General features: G+C 41.0%; 1 protein-coding gene across 5 annotated transcripts in view; it reads left to right on the top strand.

The window, feature by feature from the left end:
* The window catches only part of snx25 (sorting nexin 25), a 177862-nt gene that overhangs the window by 124637 nt on the left and 30826 nt on the right, over positions 1 to 22399 (top strand). For 2 of the 5 annotated variants that reach the window (XM_060927890.1, XM_060927889.1), the window contains exons 9-13: positions 625 to 900; positions 4669 to 4833; positions 7102 to 7233; positions 17934 to 18074; positions 18950 to 19063. In XM_060927890.1, coding sequence (XP_060783873.1) covers positions 625 to 900; positions 4669 to 4833; positions 7102 to 7233; positions 17934 to 18074; positions 18950 to 19063 — 828 coding nt within the window. The remainder of the gene's footprint in view (positions 1 to 624; positions 901 to 4668; positions 4834 to 7101; positions 7234 to 17933; positions 18075 to 18949; positions 19064 to 22399) is intronic. The other 3 variants (XM_060927893.1, XM_060927891.1, XM_060927892.1) reach the window with 2 other exon arrangements.

The raw sequence follows: 22399 nt of genomic DNA, 5'->3' as shown, positions 1-22399 counted from the left end.
CAGTAGCTCCGAGAAGCAGATCATATCTAGGCAGCCTTCCTTACTCATTCAGGAGCTGATTCACTTTAATAACAGTCACCTTAGAAAGAATTCTGTAATCCTGTAAGCACTATTAGGGAGCAACCCTTGAGATTTGTCTGGTCTGAATGATTCCTTACTTCACATTGTCCTGTACTTGTTCTTTGTCATGGTGCATCAGTGAAATGATGACAGTACTTAGTTTTGTTCTGCGAGAGAGAATTTTGTTGTAAATTAACTTTATTCATTTAAGAATACAGTATTTGTTGGTTTTAATTCCATCCATATGACTGTGTAATTTGTTCTTGGTCTACAAGCTAAATGAGATTTCTTGATGAAATTAATTGAATTTGTTAAACATTTATTTATTGAAGACTTAAGTTCATTTAAAGTGTGGTGTATAGATTATCTGAATTTTTTTTCTTAACATCATAGAATGTACAGAAAGTTTTAACATAAAATGCTTATCCTGCCACTGGTGCATTTATAGTGATCAAAATGGACAAATCTGGACTAGTTCTGGAAGTTCCATGGTTTCCCTTAGATCAGTACATGCAGCCACTGGGCATAATTCCTGAATCAGATTTCTCTCCCTTCCCCATACAGAGTGAGGTGCCACAGCTGGTAGGTGAAATCTACCAGAATTTCTTTGTCGAGAGTCGGGAGATCCCAGTGGAGAAAGCGCTGTATAAGGAGATCCAGCAGACTCTGGTGGGGAACAAAGGCACAGATGTCTTTCACAAGATCCAGAGTGACGTCTATGAGACAATGAAGGAGCGATATTACCCCTCATTCCTAGTGAGCGACCTGTATGAGCGCCTTATCAAGCGGGAGGAGCAAAGAAGCAGCTCACAGTCCAGCAGTGAGGAAAAAGATGATGGCGTGAGTACTTGCATCATCGCAACTAGATGGGTAGACCCATTAGAGGAAAAGGGCAGTGGGGGGTGGCTATTTAGATATAAAGCTACAGTGGAGCAAAAAAGTATTTAGTCAGCCACCAGTTGTGAACCAAAAGATGAGAGAGGCCTGTAATTTTCATCATAGGTACACTTCAACTATGAGAGACAGAATGGGGGCAAAGAATCCAGGAAATCACATTGTAGGATTTTTAATGAATTAATTGGTAAATTCCTCGGTAAAATAAGTATTTGGTCACCGACAAACAAGCAAGATTTCTGGCTCTCACAGACCTGTAACAACTTCAAGAGGCTCCTCTGTCCTCCACTCGTTACCTGTATTAATGGCACCTGTTTGAACTCGTTATCAGTATAAAAGACACCTGTCCACAACCTCAAACAGTCACACTCCAAACTCCACTATGGCCAAGACCAAAGAGCTGTCAAAGGACACCAGAAACAAAATTGTAGACCTGCACCAGGCTGGGAAGACTGAATCTGCAATAGGTAAGCAGCTTGGTGAAGAAATCAACTGTGGGAGCAATTATTAGAAAATGGAAGATCCACGCAAGATCTCACCCCGTGGGGTCAAAATGATCACAAGAACGGTGAGCAAAAATCCCAGAACCACACAGGGGGACCTAGTGAATGACCTGCAGAGAGCTGGGACCAAAGTAACAAAGGCTACCATCAGTAACACACTACGCCGCCAGGGACTCAAATCCTGCAGTGCCAGACGTGTCCCCCTGCTTAAGCCAGTACATGTCCAGGCCCGTCTGAAGTTTGCTAGAGAGCATTTGGATGATCCAGAAGAGGATTGGGAGAATGTCATATGGTCAGATGAAACCAAAATAGAACTTTTTGGTTAAAAACTCAACTTGTCGTGTTTGGAGGAGAAAGAATGCTGAGTTGCATCCAAAGAACACCATACCTACTGTGAAGCATGGGGGTGGAAACATCATGCTTTGGGGCTGTTTTTCTGCAAAGGGACCAGGACGACTGATCCGTGTAAAGGAAAGAATGAATGGGGCCATGTATCGTGAGATTTTGAGTGAAAACCTCCTTCCATCAGCAAGGGCATTGAAGATGAAACGTGGCTGGGTCTTTCAGCATGACAATGATCCCAAACACACCGCCCGGGCAATGAAGGAGTGGCTTCGTAAGAAGCATTTCAAGGTCCTGGAGTGGCCTAGCCAGTCTCCAGATCTCAACCCCATAGAAAATCTTTGGAGGGAGTTGAAAGTCCGTGTTGCCCAGCGACAGCCCCAAAACATCACTGCTCTAGAGGAGATCTGCATGGAGGAATGGGCCAAAATACCAGCAACAGTGTGTGAAAACCTTGTGAAGACTTACAGAAAACGTTTGACCTCTGTCATTGCCAAAAAAGAGTATATAACAAAGTATTGAGATGAACTTTTGTTATTGACCAAATACTTATTTTCCACCATAATTTGCAAATAAATTCTTTAAAAATCAGACAATGTGATTTTCTGGATTTTTTTTTTTTCTCATTCTGTCTCTCATAGTTGAAGTGTACCTATGATGAAAATTACAGGCCTCTCTCATCTTTTTAAGTGGGAGAACTTGCACAGTTGGTGACTGACTAAATACTTTTTTGCCCCACTGTATGTAAAATAACGGCCAACAGAAACAGTGTATTAGAATTTTTTTTTAAATGAATGCATTCCTCTGTTTAATCATTTTTATTGGATACCAGCTTTTTTTTGTTTTGTTTATTTGAAAGTTACTAGCCAGGTAAGTAGACTATAAGCACATATTGAAGGCAAGAACTGGTGAAATAGCTGCTGGAGTTTACTGCAAAATAAAATTAGATCAGGATTTATTATATAAAGTTTCCCTGTTATCCAAATGCTATTGTAATCGTTTTCAGTAGACCTGTCAAAGTAATTCATGGCAACCTTATTAGTATGAAAAGATATGGTAGCTGATAAATGGTCATTTGTGCTTTTAAATGTTGAAATAAAATGGTATCACTGCTCCTACCTGCTGTCTGACGTCCACCTGAAATGAACGTGTGAGTCGCTCTTACTGATTTCATTGTGCAAACCAGGAAAACAATCATGATCTTATAGCGGCGCACAAGGCATGTGGAGCAAAGCGCCAGACCAAAGAGAATATGGTAATGCATCGACATTTTATTTATTTATTTATTTATTTATTTATTTATAAATAATAGCTTCTGCAACCGTACACCACCACAAGGAACCTGAATGTAAGTGCAAGGCAATGTATCTCAAACACTTGACAACCGGACAATGAAATGTGTGCCTTTTATTTACATAAGGTAGATGGGTTTTTATCCGGGGCTTATTTTTAATTTGCTTTTTAAGAAACACTGTAGCAGCCCTTGGCATTAAGAGCAGCAAAGAGGTGTGTAACCTTCAAAGCAGAGTGTTACAGACTATGCTCTGAACGTTACACGCAGTGCTCCACTCAACTAAGGGTGCAAACCTTTACAAGTTAGCCAGACGTGCACCGTTAGCCTCTGCGCTCAAAGTCTCATGCTAAACCGCAGTTCACCCAATGCACCGAATACAAACAAAACGCTCAATAAACAGCACGCACAAACTTTACATTGTGCATGAATGACATATGAGGGTGACGGGCAGCAAAGCTTTATAACATACCGTGCTAAAACTCTGGCGGAGGCACATGGTGACTATAAACACGGCAGCGAGCATCTGTAGCATAACAAATACAGCTTCCTGGGCTGACCGCTCTGCCCGTAACATGAATAACGAGTGACCGGCTACTACAAAAGACAAACGTTAATCAACGTGAGTGATTCTCTCTTCCTAATATGAACTAGGTCTTGGACGACGCGACATTGCCTGCCTCGTTACAATGACGTTTGCTGTTCAGACTGCAACCTGAAACGACCCATATCTGATTTGTTGTGAAATCCGATTTTTTTGTTAGGCCGTTCACATTACCAATTATATGAGACTTGTATGCGATCTCCAATATGAACGGAAAACCACCCAAAAGTGTCCCGCATGCGCAAATTGACACGTAATAAGCACATCTACGTAATACGTAAACAAAAAAAAGCGCACTCTTCAAGTTTGCAAGTAAAGCATGGAGATGAGGCGAGACCTGGTGATGTGGTTTTTGTGGCGGTGGCAGAACTCACACAATAATCTGATTAATGTGGGCAGCAGACTAATGAGACCGAAGGTGTCAAATTACTGGAAATTTCCAGAACAATCTTATCTTGTAATACAGGATGATTTAACATCCAGGTCCCTACCAAATCCACCATTAGCTTGATCAATTCTATAAAAGTCTATTTAAATTCTGAAAACTGTACAAATGTTGTTTTCCACCAAAGAGGCGGGATTAGCCAACGCAGAATAGTGACGTTTGTCTCTTGTTGATGACATGTAGGTCGCATGAATGCGACCTGTCCGGTCAGACTGCAGTCGCATGTGAAAATATCGGATATGCATCGGAATTAGGACCACATATCCAAGCGCCCTGGGTCGCATGTGAAAAAATCGGATCTGTGTCGTTCAGATTGTCAATAACAAATCTGGTACAGGTCGCATATGGGCAAAAAAATCGGATATGGGTCGTTTCAGGGTGCAGTCTGAACATAGTCTTAGTCATGTGATGGGCTTTTTATAAAGACTGTGTTGGAGGTTGACACGCACGCTTGTCAGCTCCTGACCTGGCCATGTTTATGCTTGTTGGAGTTGATTTCAGTATTCTGCCTGTATGTGTTTGTGTACAGTGTCAGACTATGGAAGGGGGAGAGGTGACGCTGGATGAGGGCAGTAAAGGTATTAACGAGCAGGCCAGCTATGCTGCTAACAAACTCCAGCAACTCTGCGAAAGACTGGAGTACAAACGCCAAGCACTGGGCTCCATACAGAATGCACCCAGACCTGACAAAAAGGTGTGAATACTGGACAGATTATATATATATATATATATATATATATATATATATATATATATATATATACACACACACACACACACACACTAGTGCATCTCAAAAAATTTGAATATTGTGAAAAAGTTCAATATTTTCCATCAGTTATTTAAGAAAGTGAAAATGTTATATGTTATAGACTCATTACACATAAACTAAAATGTTTCAAGCATTTTTCTATTTTAATTTTAATCAGTATGGCATACAGTACAAAAACATTAAAAAAAAATCTCAAAATATTAGAATATTTCATTTCGAGTTTGAGTAAAACAGTATGAACACAGTGTATCTCTCGGTCTAGTTCAGTACACACAACCACAATCATGGGGAAGACTGCTGATTTGACTGTTGTCCAGAAGATGATTGCTGATGCCCTCCACAAGGAGGGTAAGCCACAAAAGGTCATTGCTGAAAAGGGTGGCTGGAAAAGGTGCACAAGCAACAGGGATGGCCGCAGTCTTGAGAGGATTGTCAAGAAAAGTTGATTCAAGAACTTGGGAGAGCTTCACAAGGAGTGGACTGAGGCTGGTGTCTGTGTATCAAGACCCATCACGAACAGACATCTTCAAGAAAAGGGGATACAACTTTTGCATTCCTAATATCAAGCTACTCCTGAGCCAGAGACAATGTCAGAAGTGTCTTATCTGGGCTAAGGAGAGAAAGAAATGGACTGTTGCTCAGTGGTCCAAAGTCCTCTTTTCAGATGAAAGTACATTTTGCATTTAATTTGGAAATGATGGTTCTAGAGTCTGGAGGAAGAGTGGAGAGGCACAGAATCCAAGGTGTTTGGAGCCCAGTGTGAAGTTTCCACAGTCTGTGATGATTTGGGGTGCCATGTCATCTGCTGGTGTTGGTCCACTGTATTTTATCAAGTCCAAAGTCAACACAGGCATCTACCAGGAGATTTTAGAGCACTTCATGCTTCAATCTGCTGACGAGCTTTTTGGAGATGCTGATTTCCTTTTCCAGCAGGACTTAGCACCTACCCACAGTGCCAAAACTACTACCAAATGGTTTGCTGACCATGATATTACTGTGTTTGACTGGCCAGCCAACTTGCCTGACCTGAACCCCATAGAGAATCTATGGGGTATTGTCAAGAGGAAGATGAGAAACACCTGACCCAAAAATACAGATACGCTGAAGGCCACTATCAAAGCAACCTAGGCTTCAATAACACCTCAGCAGTGCCACAGACTGATCACCTCCATGCCACACCGCATTGATGCAGTAATTCATGGTAAAGGAGCCCCGACCAAGTATTGAGTGTATAAATGAATATACTTTTCAGAAGTTGGACATTTCTGTATTGTAAATCCTTTTTTTGATTGATCTTGGGGAATATTCTAATAATTTGAGATACTGGATTTCTGATTTTCATGAGTATTAAGCTATAATCATTAAAATTAAAACAAAAAAGGCTTTAAATATTTCACTTTACATGTAATGAATATATAATATATGAGTTTACCTTTTTGAATTAAATTATGAAAAAAAGAAACTTTTTCATGGTATTCTAATTTTTTGAGATGCACGTGTGTGTGTGTGTGTGTGTGTATATATATATATATATATATATATATATATATATATATATATATATATATATATATATATATATACACACACACACACTGTGTATATATGTGTGTGTGTATATATATATATATATATATATATATATATATATGTATATATACACACACACACACACACACACATATAAATAAATAAAAATATTTTTTTAATAGGGTTATCAAAGGGATAGAAGAATCTGTTTGTGTGTGTGTGTGTGTGTGTGTATGCACGCACTCATTCTATTCAGTCTGTGGAAATGTAAATGAGTCTTGCCATTGGCCCTCAATAACAGATTGCTCGACCTCAGTATAGCCTGATTTTATTAATCTTGCGTTCTCTTGTTGCACTGTGTGCCTGTTAAAACCAAGGTCAGTATTAGCATTCATTTTCAGCCGAGCCACTCTTGTACTCTTCTCTATGCTGCCAGGAAGTGACAAGTGCCCTTGTGGCTTCCAGCCCTGGGTAAAGGCAGACACATGCTTTCTGTCCAAGTCTATTTCTAGAGCACAATCATGGATCTTTGTGAATTCGATTGTGCTTTATTCTGCATTTTGTGCCTTAATCATTTATTTATAGCCATCAACCAAAATATGAGACCCTTCACTTGCTGCTGTGATGGGATTGTCAGCATCATTGTGTTTGTGTATGCAGATTGTGTCTCTCCTGAAGGAGGAGATTGGTGTGATGGAGAAGGAGCACAGTGACCTGCAGCTGCATATCTCACGTACAGACTGGTGGTGTGAGAATCTGGGCACGTGGAGAGCTGTGATTAACACAGCTGAGGTCAGTCTGCTCGGTGTCCTATTTTCCTTTAGGAACAACTCGTTGTTTTTCCAAAATTAGACTGATGCCAAGGGAAGCACAGAAAGTTTAGCAGAAAAATAGTGACCTGAACAATATAATTTTTGGTCAAAAGTGTAAAAATGCACAATTTTTGTAGAGATTTTTTTCCCAGAAACAAAAATCTACCCTTGATCTATTTATTAAATGAGTGAGTAATCACAATCATTTCAAACATCACCATTTCCTTCAGTCTTCTGTGATGGCTATAGACGCTCTGAAGTGTGTACACACACAGGTTTTAAGCCAACCGTGAAGTGAAAGGGGCTAAAAGCAGCTTCTTGGAGACTATAAGTACACAATTTGAGATTGAATCCAGTTCCCTGTACTGCATTGTGACTGTGCTTGACCCACAATTTAAAGATCGTTACTTTTGATTTGGAAAAAAAATACTGCATGTGACTGGTCTAGGCTCTGTTAGATTTAATGAAAACGTTCCTAGAAATGATGAGTGACCTATGTATTACAGTTTATGCCCAGGTAAAATGTTTACATGTAGTCAACAATTTGTCACTCATGATGAAATTGAGTGGAAAAAAAAGAAGTTAAAATGTAGTAAGTCACACTAGCTTCCAGATGGAGAAACAGCCCTGTAATATAGACAGTGTTATAATTTCTTATTTGTTTTATGGTCTGCTTTGTTTTGTAGAGTAATATCATATTGAAATGGCTGTTTCATTACCTCTTAGTACTTTTTATTGAAGCATTAATTTTCAAATTAAAGAAAAGCAAAAGAAATCATTACAATTTATGCAACAGAACAAAAAGCATAATAATAATACATTTTATTTATAGGTGCCTTTTTCAGGACACTCAAGGTCACTGTACAAAGACAATAATAAAAGCAATCAATAAAATGAAAAACATAATCAAAATAGTGCAAAAACAGAAACAAAGTGCAACGGTGGGGGTCATTCCAGTCCCAGGTTAAAGGGAATATGCTTGTTGGAAAAGGTGGGTTTTGAGGCGAGATTTGAAGGAGATGATTGAATCAGAGTGTTATGTCCTGTGGCGGGGAGTTCCAGAGGCGGGGGGTCGAGCGGCTGAAGGCTCTCGACCCCATGGTGGACAAGCGAGCAGGTGGGAGGGTGAGTTGGATGAAGGACGAGGACCTGGGAGTACGGCTGGGTATGTTAGTGTGGAGGAGGTCAGGAAGGTACTGGGGGGGCGAGGGTGTTGATGGCCTTAAAGGTAAAAAGTAGGATTTTATAGATGATACGAAATTTGATAGGAAGCCAATGGAGCTGCTGCAGGACAGGTGTGATATGACTGAAGGAGGGGGTTCTGGAAATAATTCTGGCGGCAGAGTTTTGAACCAGTTGCATTTTATGGATGGACTTGTCAGGTAAACCAAAAAGAAGGGAGTTACAATAGTCAAGACGGGATATAACCAGGGTGTGAACCAGGATAGCGATACTGTTGGGTGTGAAGGACGGATGCAGGCGTGAGAGATTACGTAGATGGAAGTAAGCTGACCGAGTGACATTATTTATGTGGGACTGGAATGATAGTGCTATCAAGGATGACACCCAGACTCTTAACCTGGGGGGGAGGGGGAAACTGAGGAGTTGTCAAAGGAAATGGAGAAACTGTTTATTTTTGAAAGGGTGGATTTAGTACCAATGAGAAGGACCTCAGTTTTATCACTGTTAAGTTTAAGGAAGTTATGGGAGAACCAGGATCTGAGTTCCTGTAGGCAATTGGAGAGGGAGGTGGGTTTGGTGGACAGGTAGAGCTGGGTGTCATCCGCGTAGCAATGGAACTGGATGTTAAATTTACGGAAAATACTGCCAGGAGGGAGGAGATAGATAATGAATAAAAGAGGTCCAAGCACAGAACCTTGGGGTACACCAGAAGAAAGGGGGAATGGTTGGGATGTGAATGTTTTCAGTTGGACCAACTGAGTGCGGCCAGAGAGAGATGATTTCTGATTAGTAGTAGTACACTGTTTTCAGTTTGGATTTTCAGTCCAAGCTGTACTAAATTTCAGTGTGTTGCATCATCAAAAATGCAAGTAAAAATCATGTGATGCATGTAGTGCACACTTCCCTCATTTATCATACAGCTTTCATTCAAATAAAACACTTAAGGGAATATGCATTTGCTGCTGATGTCCACATTTGAAGAAAAAGAAGCCTTTATTTGTTCATTCAAGCGCAGTGAACGCATGCAATGAGCACACACGCATACCCAGAGGAGTGGGCAGCTATGTTACAGCACCTGGGGAATAGTTGGGAGTTCGGTGCCTTGCTCAAGGGCACTTCAGCCCAAGGCTGCCCCATGTTAGCCTAACCGCATGTCTTTGGACGGTTTATAGCATGTCCTATAGTGGACATAATGTGTACAGACCCATTTAAATATTGCAGTTTTTTAATGTAAAAATAAAATGAAGATAAATCATGTTGGATCGTTTTCCATCTTTGATGTGATAGAACACCACACAAAATTCTATCATGAGGCATGTGACTGCTTGGAATTAACCAACCACTCATTTAAACTCCTGTTCAAAAGTAATTATCATATACCTGCCATCAATGAAGTGATTTTGGTTAACCCAATATAAAGATCTCCTGTTACTATTCTTTTTGGGGATAATTCTGGAATATATGTTTGGTGCAGAAACAAGACCGTTAATACACAAAGAACACCATACCTACAGTAAAGCATGGTGGTGGCAGCATCACGCTCTGGGGCTGCTTCTCTTCAGCTGGGACTGAGGCTCGAGTCAAAATAGAGGGAATCGTGGATGATACCAAATACCAATCTGTTTTGGCACAAAACCTGTAAGCCTCTGTTAGACAGCTGAAGGTGAAGAAAAACTCACACCCCCCCACCCCCACCCCCAATTTGTTTTTTACTTGAATATTTTGTTGGTTGCTATAGACCCTTTTCACTCACGTGACCTTTGTAAACGCGACCGCCATTTTGGACATGAAGAAATAATGGTTTATGGCACAGACCCTTTCGGTTCTCGCTCATCTAGCTGCTACAATGACTGCTTAGACTGCAACAATAATACCGAACACACATTTAAGTATCCGTCGTAAAGACGTGAAACTCGTCGAGTGACGAGTGTGTTCATTGATAAGCTAACACAATCTAAAAGTAGACATACCATCACACTGCCCTGGCGCTGTGTACAGTTTACCTTCTATGGTTTGTGCACTCACTATTTGCCATTACTTTCTCCAACCCAGTGTTCGAACTATGCCGATATTTTTGGGGGTCCCTTTTTTTCCCTTGGGGGGGGTGCTTGCGCTTGTCTCAGAGCGCAGATCTCCAAACATATGAGAAGCCTATCTTGCGCACATATCACGCGGACTCCACACCTCCACACACGCATCGCGTCTGAAGTCATAACTCATCAGGGGAAATCGTGCCCGCATTGGCATGTTCAAAAAACAACCTCGCATCAACAGTGATACCACATGCAAGAAAAAAAAACAGTCAGGCTACTCAACACATCTGATCCACAGCAGCACCAAAGCATCACTGGAAATCATGTCAACAACCAATCTTCCATTTCAACACGCGTCAACAAACAAATGGCACCACAAACATGAACGACTCGGTCAGGCTACCGATTCCAAACCCACAGCAGACGAATAATTAAATGCATCTTACCTTAAAGCAGAATCGACCACAAAGGAAGTGTGTTGGCACTGTTGGCACACTTCCTTTCTACTAGTTTGTGTCCCCAACCTGGCAGCAGCAGTCATTGTCATATCGGTTTATTTTATCTTTGATGTAAACACAACACTTCGGATATGCAAATGCTTCCCGTTACACACGATTGCTATGTCAGTAAACATCATTTTGCCAATATTTTAGAGACCATCCATTTTCTCCGTCGGTCAGCATCTCTTGGGATCCGATAAAATGATTAATCTTGCCTTGTGTGTTGATGGTTACTACATCCAGGTGCACAACAATATAATGGCATGATGGAAGTCTTGCTGAAAGTAAAAACTTTCTTTGATGGCTATATTCCTTTCGATGCTTTGCCGTCGTTCCTCGTTGTTGGCTGTGGTAGACTACTGGTAGTACATGTCCAAAATGGCGGCCGCGTTTGTCGTGACGTCACGTGAAAAGGGTCCATAAAACATTAAAAGTTGAAAAGATCTGACATTATCCTGGTTTTCTTTCTTTCTTTCTTTCTTTCTTTCTCTCTTTCTTTCTTTCTTTCTTTCTCTTTCCTTCTTTCTTTCTTTCTTTCTTTCTTTCTTTCTTTCTTTCCTTCTTTTTCTTTCTTTCCTTCTTTTTCTTTCTTTCTTTCTTTCTTTCTCTTTCTTTCTTTCTCTTTCTTTCTTTTTCTCTTTCTTTCTTTCTTTCCTTCTTTTTCTTTCTCTTTCTTTCTTTCTCTCTTTCTTTCTTTCTCTCTTTCTTTCTTTCTCTCTTTCTTTCTTTCTCTTTCTCTTTCTTTCTTTCTTTCTTTCTTTCTTTCTTTCTCTTTCTTTCTTTCTTTCCTTCTTTTTCTTTCTCTTTCTTTCTTTCTCTCTTTCTTTCTTTCTCTCTTTCTTTCTTTCTCTCTTTCTTTCTTTCTCTTTCTCTTTCTTTCTTTCTTTCTTTCTTTCTTTCTTTCTTTCTTTCTTTCTTTCTTTCTCTCTTTCTTTCTTTCTTTCTTTCTTTCTCTCTTTCTTTCTTTCTTTCTTTCTTTCTTTCTTTCTTTCTTTCTTTCTTTCTCTCTTTCTCTCTTTCTTTCTTTCTTTCTTTCTTTCTTTCTTTCTTTCTTTCTTTCTGTACATCACAGAAACCCAGAGTTTTCAGTTTTATGTAGACTCCCATCATCTCAAGGAATTTGTCTTGCCAAACTCTGGGTTTCTAATTAGACATTTAGATTTCCGTGAAGCTGTTTTGTCGACTCTAAAATGATTTGAACTTAATTGGAGATGAACGTAACACCAGGACTGTACAACAGTCGAGGTTCACATCTATGATACTGTGCACTTGTTTATAGCTTGCCTTTTCTAGCTCTGATTTGCTGCAGCAAAAATTAAATATAGAAAAAAGGAATTGTGGTTCGACTGCAGTGAGAACACCACCTGTCAGGTGGCTGAGTAGTTTAAAAAACAAACAAACAAAAAAAAAGTTGGGTCAGGGTTTATTTCTCTCAATTTTTTTTTTCATGAAAGCAAAGCAGAAGAGATTTCAAATGTACCCATGCTATAAACATTTAGGCATTAGTTTTTAATATTTAAGATTTCATTTAACCTTGAACTATGAATTGCACCTGGCAAATCCAAATAATTAATTTCATGTCAACATGCATGTCTGACTGAAATTGGACTAACTTTCCATAGTATCGTAGCGTATGAACGGAGTTATGCAAGTTATTTAACAAAGATATTCAAGTCAGTAGGAACTTTACTGGACGGATAAACACCGTTCTGCCAAAAGATATTAGTGTTTGTGGTGGATCACTGTCTAACACGCCAGTCCAAAGTTTCCCATAGACATTGAACTGGGTTGAGATCTGCTGACCTGAAACCATTCAGTGACCTTCATGTCCTTTAGAGGGGGGGCATTGTCATCCTGGAAGAGACCACTCACATTTTAAGATAAAGTTTCATCTTAAAATAAAAAGGCTCAGTCAGAATAAAGAATAAATTCCCTGTTGAATAAATTTTCACACATATTATACATACAGGACACCTTTTTTTGATGGAATAAAAACATGTATCGTATTCCCTTCTAGCAGGTTTCATTCATTTGGTTTGATAGCATGCAGTATTGTTAGCGTATCGCTTATTGTATGTGTGTTACGTCGGTCTACCCAATGGAGGATGAGCGTTGAATATGGTTTACAATATTGCATGGTTGTCAAGATAGCGCGACGTCACACGTCAGCGATGTAAGACTTCCATGCTAGCGAGCGACTGACAATTTGTAAACAAACGTGGCCGCCAGGTTTGCTTCATTAAATACGGAAGATTTTGAGAGAATTTTGAAAGGGAAAGATGCATTGAACACCTGAGAGGAATGTGTATGTATAATAATGTTGGCTGGCTTTTTTTCATGGTATATCGGATCTATTCCATTCAGCTAGCATGATATTGAACGAATCGAAGGCGAGTTCAGTATCATGCTGGCTGAATTGGAATACATCTGATATATTATTGCATACTTGCCAACTTTTCAAAATTCTCATGGGGGAGAAAAGTGCGTGAACGACATTTTCAATTGGACGAGGGTATGATGCGCGGTTGAAACGATAAAACCAGTGGATCCCAATTAATTGCAAACCATTTGAAATTTATACAATTAAGAGTTTTTGAATTGTTGATATTGTTCTATTAATTACTATAGGTTATGGGATTCATGCATCAGGTATGAGATAGCTCAGAGTGAAAAATCTGAGCTCCCTCATACCTGATGCATGAATAATACTCGTCGAATTTTAATATAATAATGAAAGGGAAGTCTTAAATCAGATTTTGAGCTGAAAAATCTCATGCCTGAATATTGTACACATACAGAGACCCACAGAAAATAACAAGTGATGCTTTAGAAGAATGTTTATAATTTCTTAAAATAGTCACAGTGAAAGAAAGTATTGGATTGCATCGAATATGTTTTCCTTCTGTAAGCTCATGTAAAAATACACAGAACTATAATATCATATTTAATTTATAGAAGATTTAACCAAAATAGTAACAACTCAATTAAATAAATACTGCATTGTCTTAGTACTACTAAAATGCATCTCTCACTTAACACTTTCCAACAGAATTTTTAAAAAGCGCTAGAAATCCTATCAACATCCTATCTGAATGCATCAAAGGAATTTGTTCATTTGCAAACTTTGAAAGTTTTCAAACAAAATCTAAAAATGGCACTATAAATACTACCATACTATCAAAATATACTCCACAAAGAAATTCACTTGAATGCAAAATTTTAGTACGACCAAAATACACTCACTAGTAATCTTTCATTTAAAACCTCAAAACTCGATCACAATCAATCACTTTCCAGATAATTCACTTGTAAACTTTCACTTAACTTTCAAACGTAAATTCAAAATAGCACTAACACTACGTTCACACCAGGGCTTTGAACCAGAATTTTTTTCCTATTGGTTCGTTCCGAACAGAAACGGAATTTTAACGTTTCCGGTTTTGGGTTCCACCATTAAATAGACGTTCCCAAACCGGTTAGAACAAAAAAATTTCGTTCCCGGAACGGTTAATTACGTTCCCTGTCAGCGGTTTAACAAATGGCTATAAAGTTATGTCTCTGTCTCATCCAGCTTAAGCTAAATGTAGGCTAATTCTATTACAACCTTCATTAAATAAGACAAGAAATAATTCAAAACAATTATTATTTCAAATGTTGGCGATTTGGATTCTCAGTATGTCTTCCCATCTACACAAACAGAAAAAGTGCCAAAAATGAAAGATAATTCGTTTAGTGTGTTACCAAAGGCTAGTCAGGCCCTATAGAGGGCTACCGCATGACGTCACCGCGCCGTGAGATTTTGTTAGGCGCCATATTGGAAGACCAAGTACACATCTATGCAAGTACATACATACATAAAACAAACTACACCTGAAATGTAGCCAGGGCCGGTTCTGCCCTAATCTGGGCCCGGGTGCAACATCGCGCAAACACCCCCCCCCCCCCCCCCCCCCCCCCCAAAAAAAAAAAAACACCAGTCTAAATCAGGACAACCATCACATAACTATAACTATAAACATTTTATATCAACTATTTTAACTAAATGGGCTAAAATAAATAAGCCTGCAGGCAGCCACGGCGGGCTGCCTCAGAAAAGTAACCATTTGTCCTACCTTAAAACTCGTTTTGCATTTTCTGCCTCCTTTTTTGTATTTTCGACCCTCCGTTTATTTTCTTTCCTTTTCTGAAAACCCGATTTGTGTCCAGACATTTTGTTCTGCTACCAACGAACTAACTCGTCAGGTCTCGTCTCTCGAGCCCGCGATGATTCCCGTGGGAAGGGCAACAACTGATACATTTTTACAAACAGCCAATAGGGAGGTTGCATCGTTCAGGCTCTTCTTTGCTCAGACACTCAGTAATGGAGACGTGATAGCAGTCCACCTTCCCGCTCTCTCCATTCAGTCAGCGACCGTCACACAGGAAGTGAACCCCAGCGGGTCATAGAAACTTGTGCAGGAGAAGAATGGCTTTTTTATTTGTAGGCTACGGAAACTTTGAGGAATGAAATAAAAAACGGTATTAACCGGTTACCATTATTTTTAATAAGCGTTTCTGTTCCGGAACATAAAAAATAAAGTTTCTGGTTTCGTTTCTGTTCCATGTGAAATGGAAAAAGTTCCCGGTTTTCGTTTTTGTTCCTTGAACCGGTTCAAAGCCCTGGTTCACACTGCAAGGCTTAGTGCTCAATTCCGATTTTTTTGTGAAATCCGATTTTTTCGTGAGGTCGTTCACATTAACAAATATATGCGACTTGTATGTGATCCTCAGTATGAACGAAAAGCGACCTAAAAGTGTTCCGTATGCGCATTGCAGGATACGACGACGTCACACACAGTGAGCATGGCCAGTGTTTACGAAAGTAACCTAAAGTTTCCTGTGTATGACAGTAGCCAGCATGGAGTACCTGGCGATGATGCAGTTGTTGTTGTGACGGAGCCAGAACATGCACAATAGCCTGATGTTAAGGAGGAGGTTGAGAAGGAAGAGGGCAAGGGTTTTGGCTCAGGCGTTCTGCGGGGTAGTGACTGCAACCTCCGTTCAAAGGAACATCAAAGCCATGTTGTTGTAACTTTTTTTGAGAGACCCGCCGCCTACTTCAGCGCAGAATAGTGACGTTTGTGGCTTGTTGATGACGTGTAAGTCGGATGAATGTGACCTGGCGGTTCAGACTGAAGTCGCATATGAAAAGATCGGATAGGAATCGGAATTAGGACCACATATCCAAACAGCCTGGGTCGGATTTGAAAAAATCGGATCTGTCGTGTTCATATTGTCAATAAAAGATCGGATACAGGTCACATATGGGTGAAAAAATCGGATTTGAGTCACTTCAGCCTGCAGTGTGAACGTAGTGTAAGACACTACCACACTATTCAAATACACTCACCAAACAAATTCTCTGTCATGCAAAATTTCACTAAACACTTTAGAAGTTGTACAGTTTGTTTCTGAAATGGTCTGGAAGACGAGTTTAATTTCACACTCAAATGTCCATTATATTCTGATTTAAGGTATCTTTACCTTAAAATGTGTAACTGGCTGGTTGAACATTTGCGTATCCATGGAAATTCATTCTCCCATGCAACCCGGTATTTGCATTCATATTTTTGCCGTTTGGTATTGGGTTTAGTGGCCATGATGAATGACTGACTGCTTGTAAAAAATGTCGGACAGCCTGGGTGAATCCTACATTACGGAAGTGACTGTCGTTCTGTTCGTTGATTTGGTTAAAAATCAGTTGACGTCAGCAGTGTTTCTCATACGATTCTGATTGGACATAATCGGAAATATTTTTAACTTGGTGGTGGGGATTTCCCCAAACCGGGAGATTATCCAGTTTTTAACAAATACAATCGGGAGCCTCCCACCACAATCAGGAGAGTTGGCAAATATGTTATTAAAGGAACAGTCCACCGTATTTCCATAATGAAATATGCTCTTACCTGAATTAAGACGAGCTGCTCCGTACTTGTCCGAGCTTTGCGCGACCTCCCAGTCAGTCAGACGCAGTCAGACGCGCTGTCACTCCTGTTAGCAATGTAGCTAGGCTCAGTATGGCCAATGGTATTTTTTGGGGCTGTAGTTAGATGCGACCAAACTCTTCCGCGTTTTTCTTGTTTACATAGGTTTATATGACCAGTGATATGAAACAAGTTCAGTTAAAAAAAATTGAAACATAGCGATTTTCTATGCTATGGAAAGTCCGCACTATAATGACAGGCGTACTAACACCTTCTGCGCGCTTCGGCAGCGCATTGATACGGAGCTCAGATACGCCTGTCATTATAGTGCGGACTTTCCATAGCATAGAAAATCGCTACGTTTCAATTTGTGTAACTGAACTTGTTTCATATCACTGGTCATATAAACCTATGTAAACAGGAAAAACGCGGAAGAGTTTGGTCGCATCTAACTACAGCCCCAAAAAATACCGTTGGCCATACTGAGCCTAGCTACATTGCTAACAGGAGTGACAGCGCGTCTGACTGACTGGGAGGTCGCGCAAAGCTCGGACAAGTACGGAGCAGCTCGTCTCAATTCAGGTAAGAGCATATTTCATTATGGAAATACGGTGGACTGTTCCTTTAACGTGCCTGCTAGGATGTGAATCACGTTTTGCCTTTTTGCTCTGTTTATCAGCAGATCTGATTAAGAGCCTTTGCCTATTACCAGTTTTCTCTGGCTTAATTTGCTGTCAGACGTTCAGTAATCATTTGTCTGTTGTGAAACATTTACCATTAGAACCCAGTTGTGTATCTGACTGTGTCCAGTGCAGCTGGGTTCATGCTTACCTTATCACATTACCTAGATTGACCTTTCAGAATTGACTACCGCTGTCATTTTACTGTTCATGTAAACACGTTTGATAAGCTTGTGTGTGTACAGTTGGTTAAATATTTTCTTTCATGATGACCTGGACAATTAAAATGTACCGTATATGATGTGTCTGTCTGCACTGCCAGGCTTGTGAGGAGAATGGCGAGCAAATGGCGTGCTATTCAGTAGCAGTGAGTCTGTTGGAAGGAGAGGACTTGGAGAACAACAGCTGGTGTGTCACAAGGAAGCTGAGCGAGTTTCAGGCCCTGCACAGGAAGCTGACTGAGGTACCTGTCCTTACCTGGGGACATTTGATTACTTGACACATGGTCGTTTCTTTCAGAGAGCATTTATTCCTCACTTAACGTGCCATTCCACCATTGGATGTATTTTTTTGGCATAAAATACAATATATTTTATGACAACATGACTAGACAGAGAAATCTTTTAGCTTCAAAATGATATATCAAACATAATTTTTTGACAACGACAAGTATATTAATTTTGCGACCAAAGTCACCTACCCTTTTAATTTCCGCGCGTGATGTCATCGGCAGGTTCCCCTTCTTGTGTACCACGTCACGTGTGACGTGGCACAGATTATCAGCAATGGCGGATAGAACGCGATTTCCACTTGTCGATTGCTGTGCCGATATTCACCATCGACCGTCTCCTTTGGGCATCACTCGCTATTTTCCTTCGCTTCTTTTCCGAAGCTGACAATCGCGTTCTATCCGCCATTGCTGATAATCTGTGCCACGTCACACGTGACATGGTACACAAGAAGGGGAACCTGCCGATGACATCACGTTTCACTACCGCGCGGAAATTAAAAGGGTAGGTGACTTTGGTCGCAAAATTAATATACTTGTCGTTGTCAAAAAATTGTTTGATATATCATTTTGAAGCTAAAAGATTTCTCTGTCTAGTCATGTTGTCATAAAATATATTGTATTTTATGCCAAAGCATACATCCAATGGTGGAATGGCACTTTAAGTGCCAACATCTGAGTCGACACTGACTCTCTGCCCCTGACCGAGTTGCTATGGCAACGAGATGAGTCATTGAAGCTGTTGCATGTTTTGAGATGTGATATAAATTCCGCATGACAAAACTCGCACCACAGGCCACCTGCCTCTCTTTCTCTGTGTCTCTCGCTAGTGTTTTCCCTCTTTGAAGAAGGTCCAGCTGCCCTCGCTCAGTAAACTGCCATTCAAGTCTGTTGACCAAAAATTTCTTGAGAAATCCAAAAACCAACTGAACACATTCTTGCAGGTGAGCTTTGATATTGCCGTGCATCACAGACTGCATTTGCCACAGTTATTCATCCTACAAGTGCACATCTGACTTTTTTCATTTTAGAAGCAGAACCAAAGCAATTTCAGCTCCCGAGGTAGCGCGTTTGTGCCTGTCCGCCGAATGGGGTGTTGAGACTAAAGCCTAGGTCACAACTGGACGTGCGATTTTTGGCGTTTCCCAAATCGCTGCGGGTTTTTTTGTTCATGGAGAAAGACGCGCGTTGGCCGTAAGTTTGTCTTGCAACCTGAAAAAAACGTAAGCGCCTGTAGAGTTTGTTTGACATGACAAAGAACCTCTGCGGCCAGTCTACGGCTCGAAAATCAGCACGTCACACGCGCGCCCTCCGTGCGTTTCTTGCGTTTTTTGCACGTAGACCGGCCGTAGGAGCACGTACGGCCGGTTGTGACCGAGGCTTAAGTGTGGTCTGATTGGATGTGTTCTCATGACCCTGCAACAGAGAGTGGAGACAAATAGCTACGGAAGGAGCAGTGCAGGAATCAAAACGACTCCATCACTATCTTCCATTTCTTTCTGCATGTTCAGGCAGGTCCATAAGTATTTGGACAGCGACACACCTTTTTTTGTAATTTTGCCTCTGTACACCACCACAATGGATTTGAAACGAAGTCATCAAGATGTTCGAAGTGTAGGCTTTCAGCGTTAGTTAAGGGGTGTAACAAAAACATTGCAATAACGGTTTTAGGAATTGCAGCCATTTTTATAGTCCCTCCGTTTTCACAGGCTCAGAAGTAACTGGACAAACTAACACACATGTATAAGTATCATTTTTATCCCCCGCTGGCCAAAAGGCCCGAAGGGGGATTATGCCATGGCGTAGTCCGTCCGTTTATCTGTCTGGCCATCCGGCCCAGGAAGGGTTCTCGCCTTCTGAAATCAACTCCTCTCACAATTTTTGAAGGGATTTCACCAAACTTGGCAAAAGGCTTTGTTATGGGGGTGTCGTGGCTCAGGTGGATAAGGCGCCATACCATAAATCCGGGCGACCCGGGTTCGATTCCGGCCCGAGGTCATTTCCCGATCCCTCCCCGTCTCTCTCTCCCGCTCATTTCCCGTCTCTACACTGTCCTATCCAATAATAAAGGTGAAAAAAAAGCCCCAAAAAAATCCTTAAAAAAAAAAAAGGCTTTGTTATAGGACAGTAATACGCCTACTGCAATTTCGTTGGCAATACAGGGTGTTTTTAAAAAAAATTTGTTTGAGATGTAAATATCCCAGAAATTACATAGTCTAGGCAAATGAAACTGAACATGCTTAATGTTAAGTCATGTAAGATTTATTCCTCAAATTTTGAACGAGAAATTCAAAGGTATGTGAACGATTTCGCAAATTTTCAATATCTGCAAACCCGCTTGACCATCTTTTCCGAGGCTGGTGGTCGTCCAGATCCTTTTGCCCTGCCAAGACAGCCTTCCTCTTTGAACTTTTTGTGCCATGTCCAAATCTGCATTGCAGTTGGTGCATTTTTAGAGAATTTTCTCATAAATGCATGCTGCACAGTCTTGTTTGAGCGTACTCCTAACACACAAAACACCTTTTCTTTTCCAGTCAGTGGCGTTTCTTTACCTAAAAAGATAAAAACAAAACATGAAGCACAAAATTTTGACCCGTTTCCACACATGCTGTTAAAATTTTGAGATCGATTGAACGAGAATTGGCAAAGTTATTAGATTGCGAAATGAAATCAAATTTTTTGAGACACCCTGTATATTGTAGCGGGAGGAGATGATGTGCTCTCCGAGCACTCTTGTTAATACTTGACTGCAAATCCTTTGTAGTCAATGACCACCTGAATTCTGGAACCCATGGGCATCAATAAATGCTGAGCTTCCTCCCTTGAAAAGCTTTGCCAGGCCTTACTGCAGCTGCTATCAGTTGCTGCTTGTTTGCTGCCTTCAGTAAGTGAAAAGCATGCTCAGCTGGGTTGACTCACTCAGCTATTTAAGAACATTGCATTTCTTTGCCTTAAGAAGCTCTTGCGGAGCTTCCGCAGTATTTTTTGGATCATTGACTATTGGCCCTTTTCCACTACCCTTTTTCAGCTCACTTCAGCCCGACACGGCTCGCGTTTCAACTACCTCAGAACAGCACGACTCAGCTCGCTTCAGCCCTACTTAGCACCCAAAACTCGCACGGTTTTGGAGTGGGGCTGAAGCGAGCCAAACCGAGCTGAGTGAGGCTGGGGGCGTGAGGAGACACTCCCCTGTGCACTGATTGGTGAGGAGGAGTGTCCTCACATGCCCACACACGCCCCGCGAGCACGCTGGGATCTGTAAACACCGCAAACCCGGAAGAAGAATTACGAATTACGAGAATTTCTGAAGCCTTATGCGCCTCGCCTCATCTATACGCTCTTGCCAGTATCTGTTGGCGTTGTCGGTGACAACAAGCCACAGCACCAAGACCAGCAACACTAACGACTCCATGTCCTCCATGTTTATTGTTTACTATCCGGGTCATGAGACTACCGCTTAAAAGATCACTGATGTCACTGTTTGCGCCGCTTAACGACATCACGTGACGTCCACCCACTTTCGCTAACTCCACCCAATGTGTCCACCCACTTCCAGCCAGCACGGTTCAGCGCGGTTGTAGTCGAAATGCAACTCCAACAGCCCCGCTCAGCTCGACTCAGCCCAACTCAGCACGGCACGGCTCAGCCCAACTCAGCCGCGTTTGTAGTGGAAAAGCGGCATAAATGTACTGTGAAGCACCGCCCTGTCAGTTTTACAGCATTTGACTTGATCTGAGCAGAAAGTTTCGCTCTGTATTCTTTAGAATTCATCCTGCTACTTCTATCAGCAATCACATCATCAATAAACACCAGTGACCCAGTTCCATTGGCAGCTGTTCATGCCCACCATGTTTGACTGATGTAGTGTGTTATATGCTGCGCCTTGTAGCATGAGCGCTTCCTTTCCTTCTCCATGCCCTTCTCTTTTCATCATTCCGGTACAGGTTAATCTTGGTTCCAGAACTGGGCAGGCTTTCTAGCAAAGCTTAATCTGGCCTTTCTGTTTTTGAATGTTACCACTGGTTTGTATCTGGACGTAAACTCTTTACTTGCATTCATGAAAGCATCTCTTGATTGTAGACTTCAGCAATGATAGACCTATCTCCTTGACAGTGTTCTTGACTTTGCAAGATGTTGTAGAGGTTTTTCCTTGACTAAGGAAAGAATTTTGCAATCATCCACTTTAAATTGTCTTCCGTGGTCTTCCTTTAGGTGTTTGCTTAGCTTGCAAGTGCATCCTTTCTTTTTAAGAATGCACCAAATTGTTGATTTGGCCACTC

The sequence above is a fragment of the Neoarius graeffei genome, chromosome 8 (genome assembly GCF_027579695.1).
Source record: "Neoarius graeffei isolate fNeoGra1 chromosome 8, fNeoGra1.pri, whole genome shotgun sequence".
NCBI classification, from domain to species: domain Eukaryota; kingdom Metazoa; phylum Chordata; class Actinopteri; order Siluriformes; family Ariidae; genus Neoarius; species Neoarius graeffei.
The sequence above is the reverse complement of the archived record's forward strand: the minus strand, read 5'-3'. Positions and strand labels throughout refer to the sequence as shown.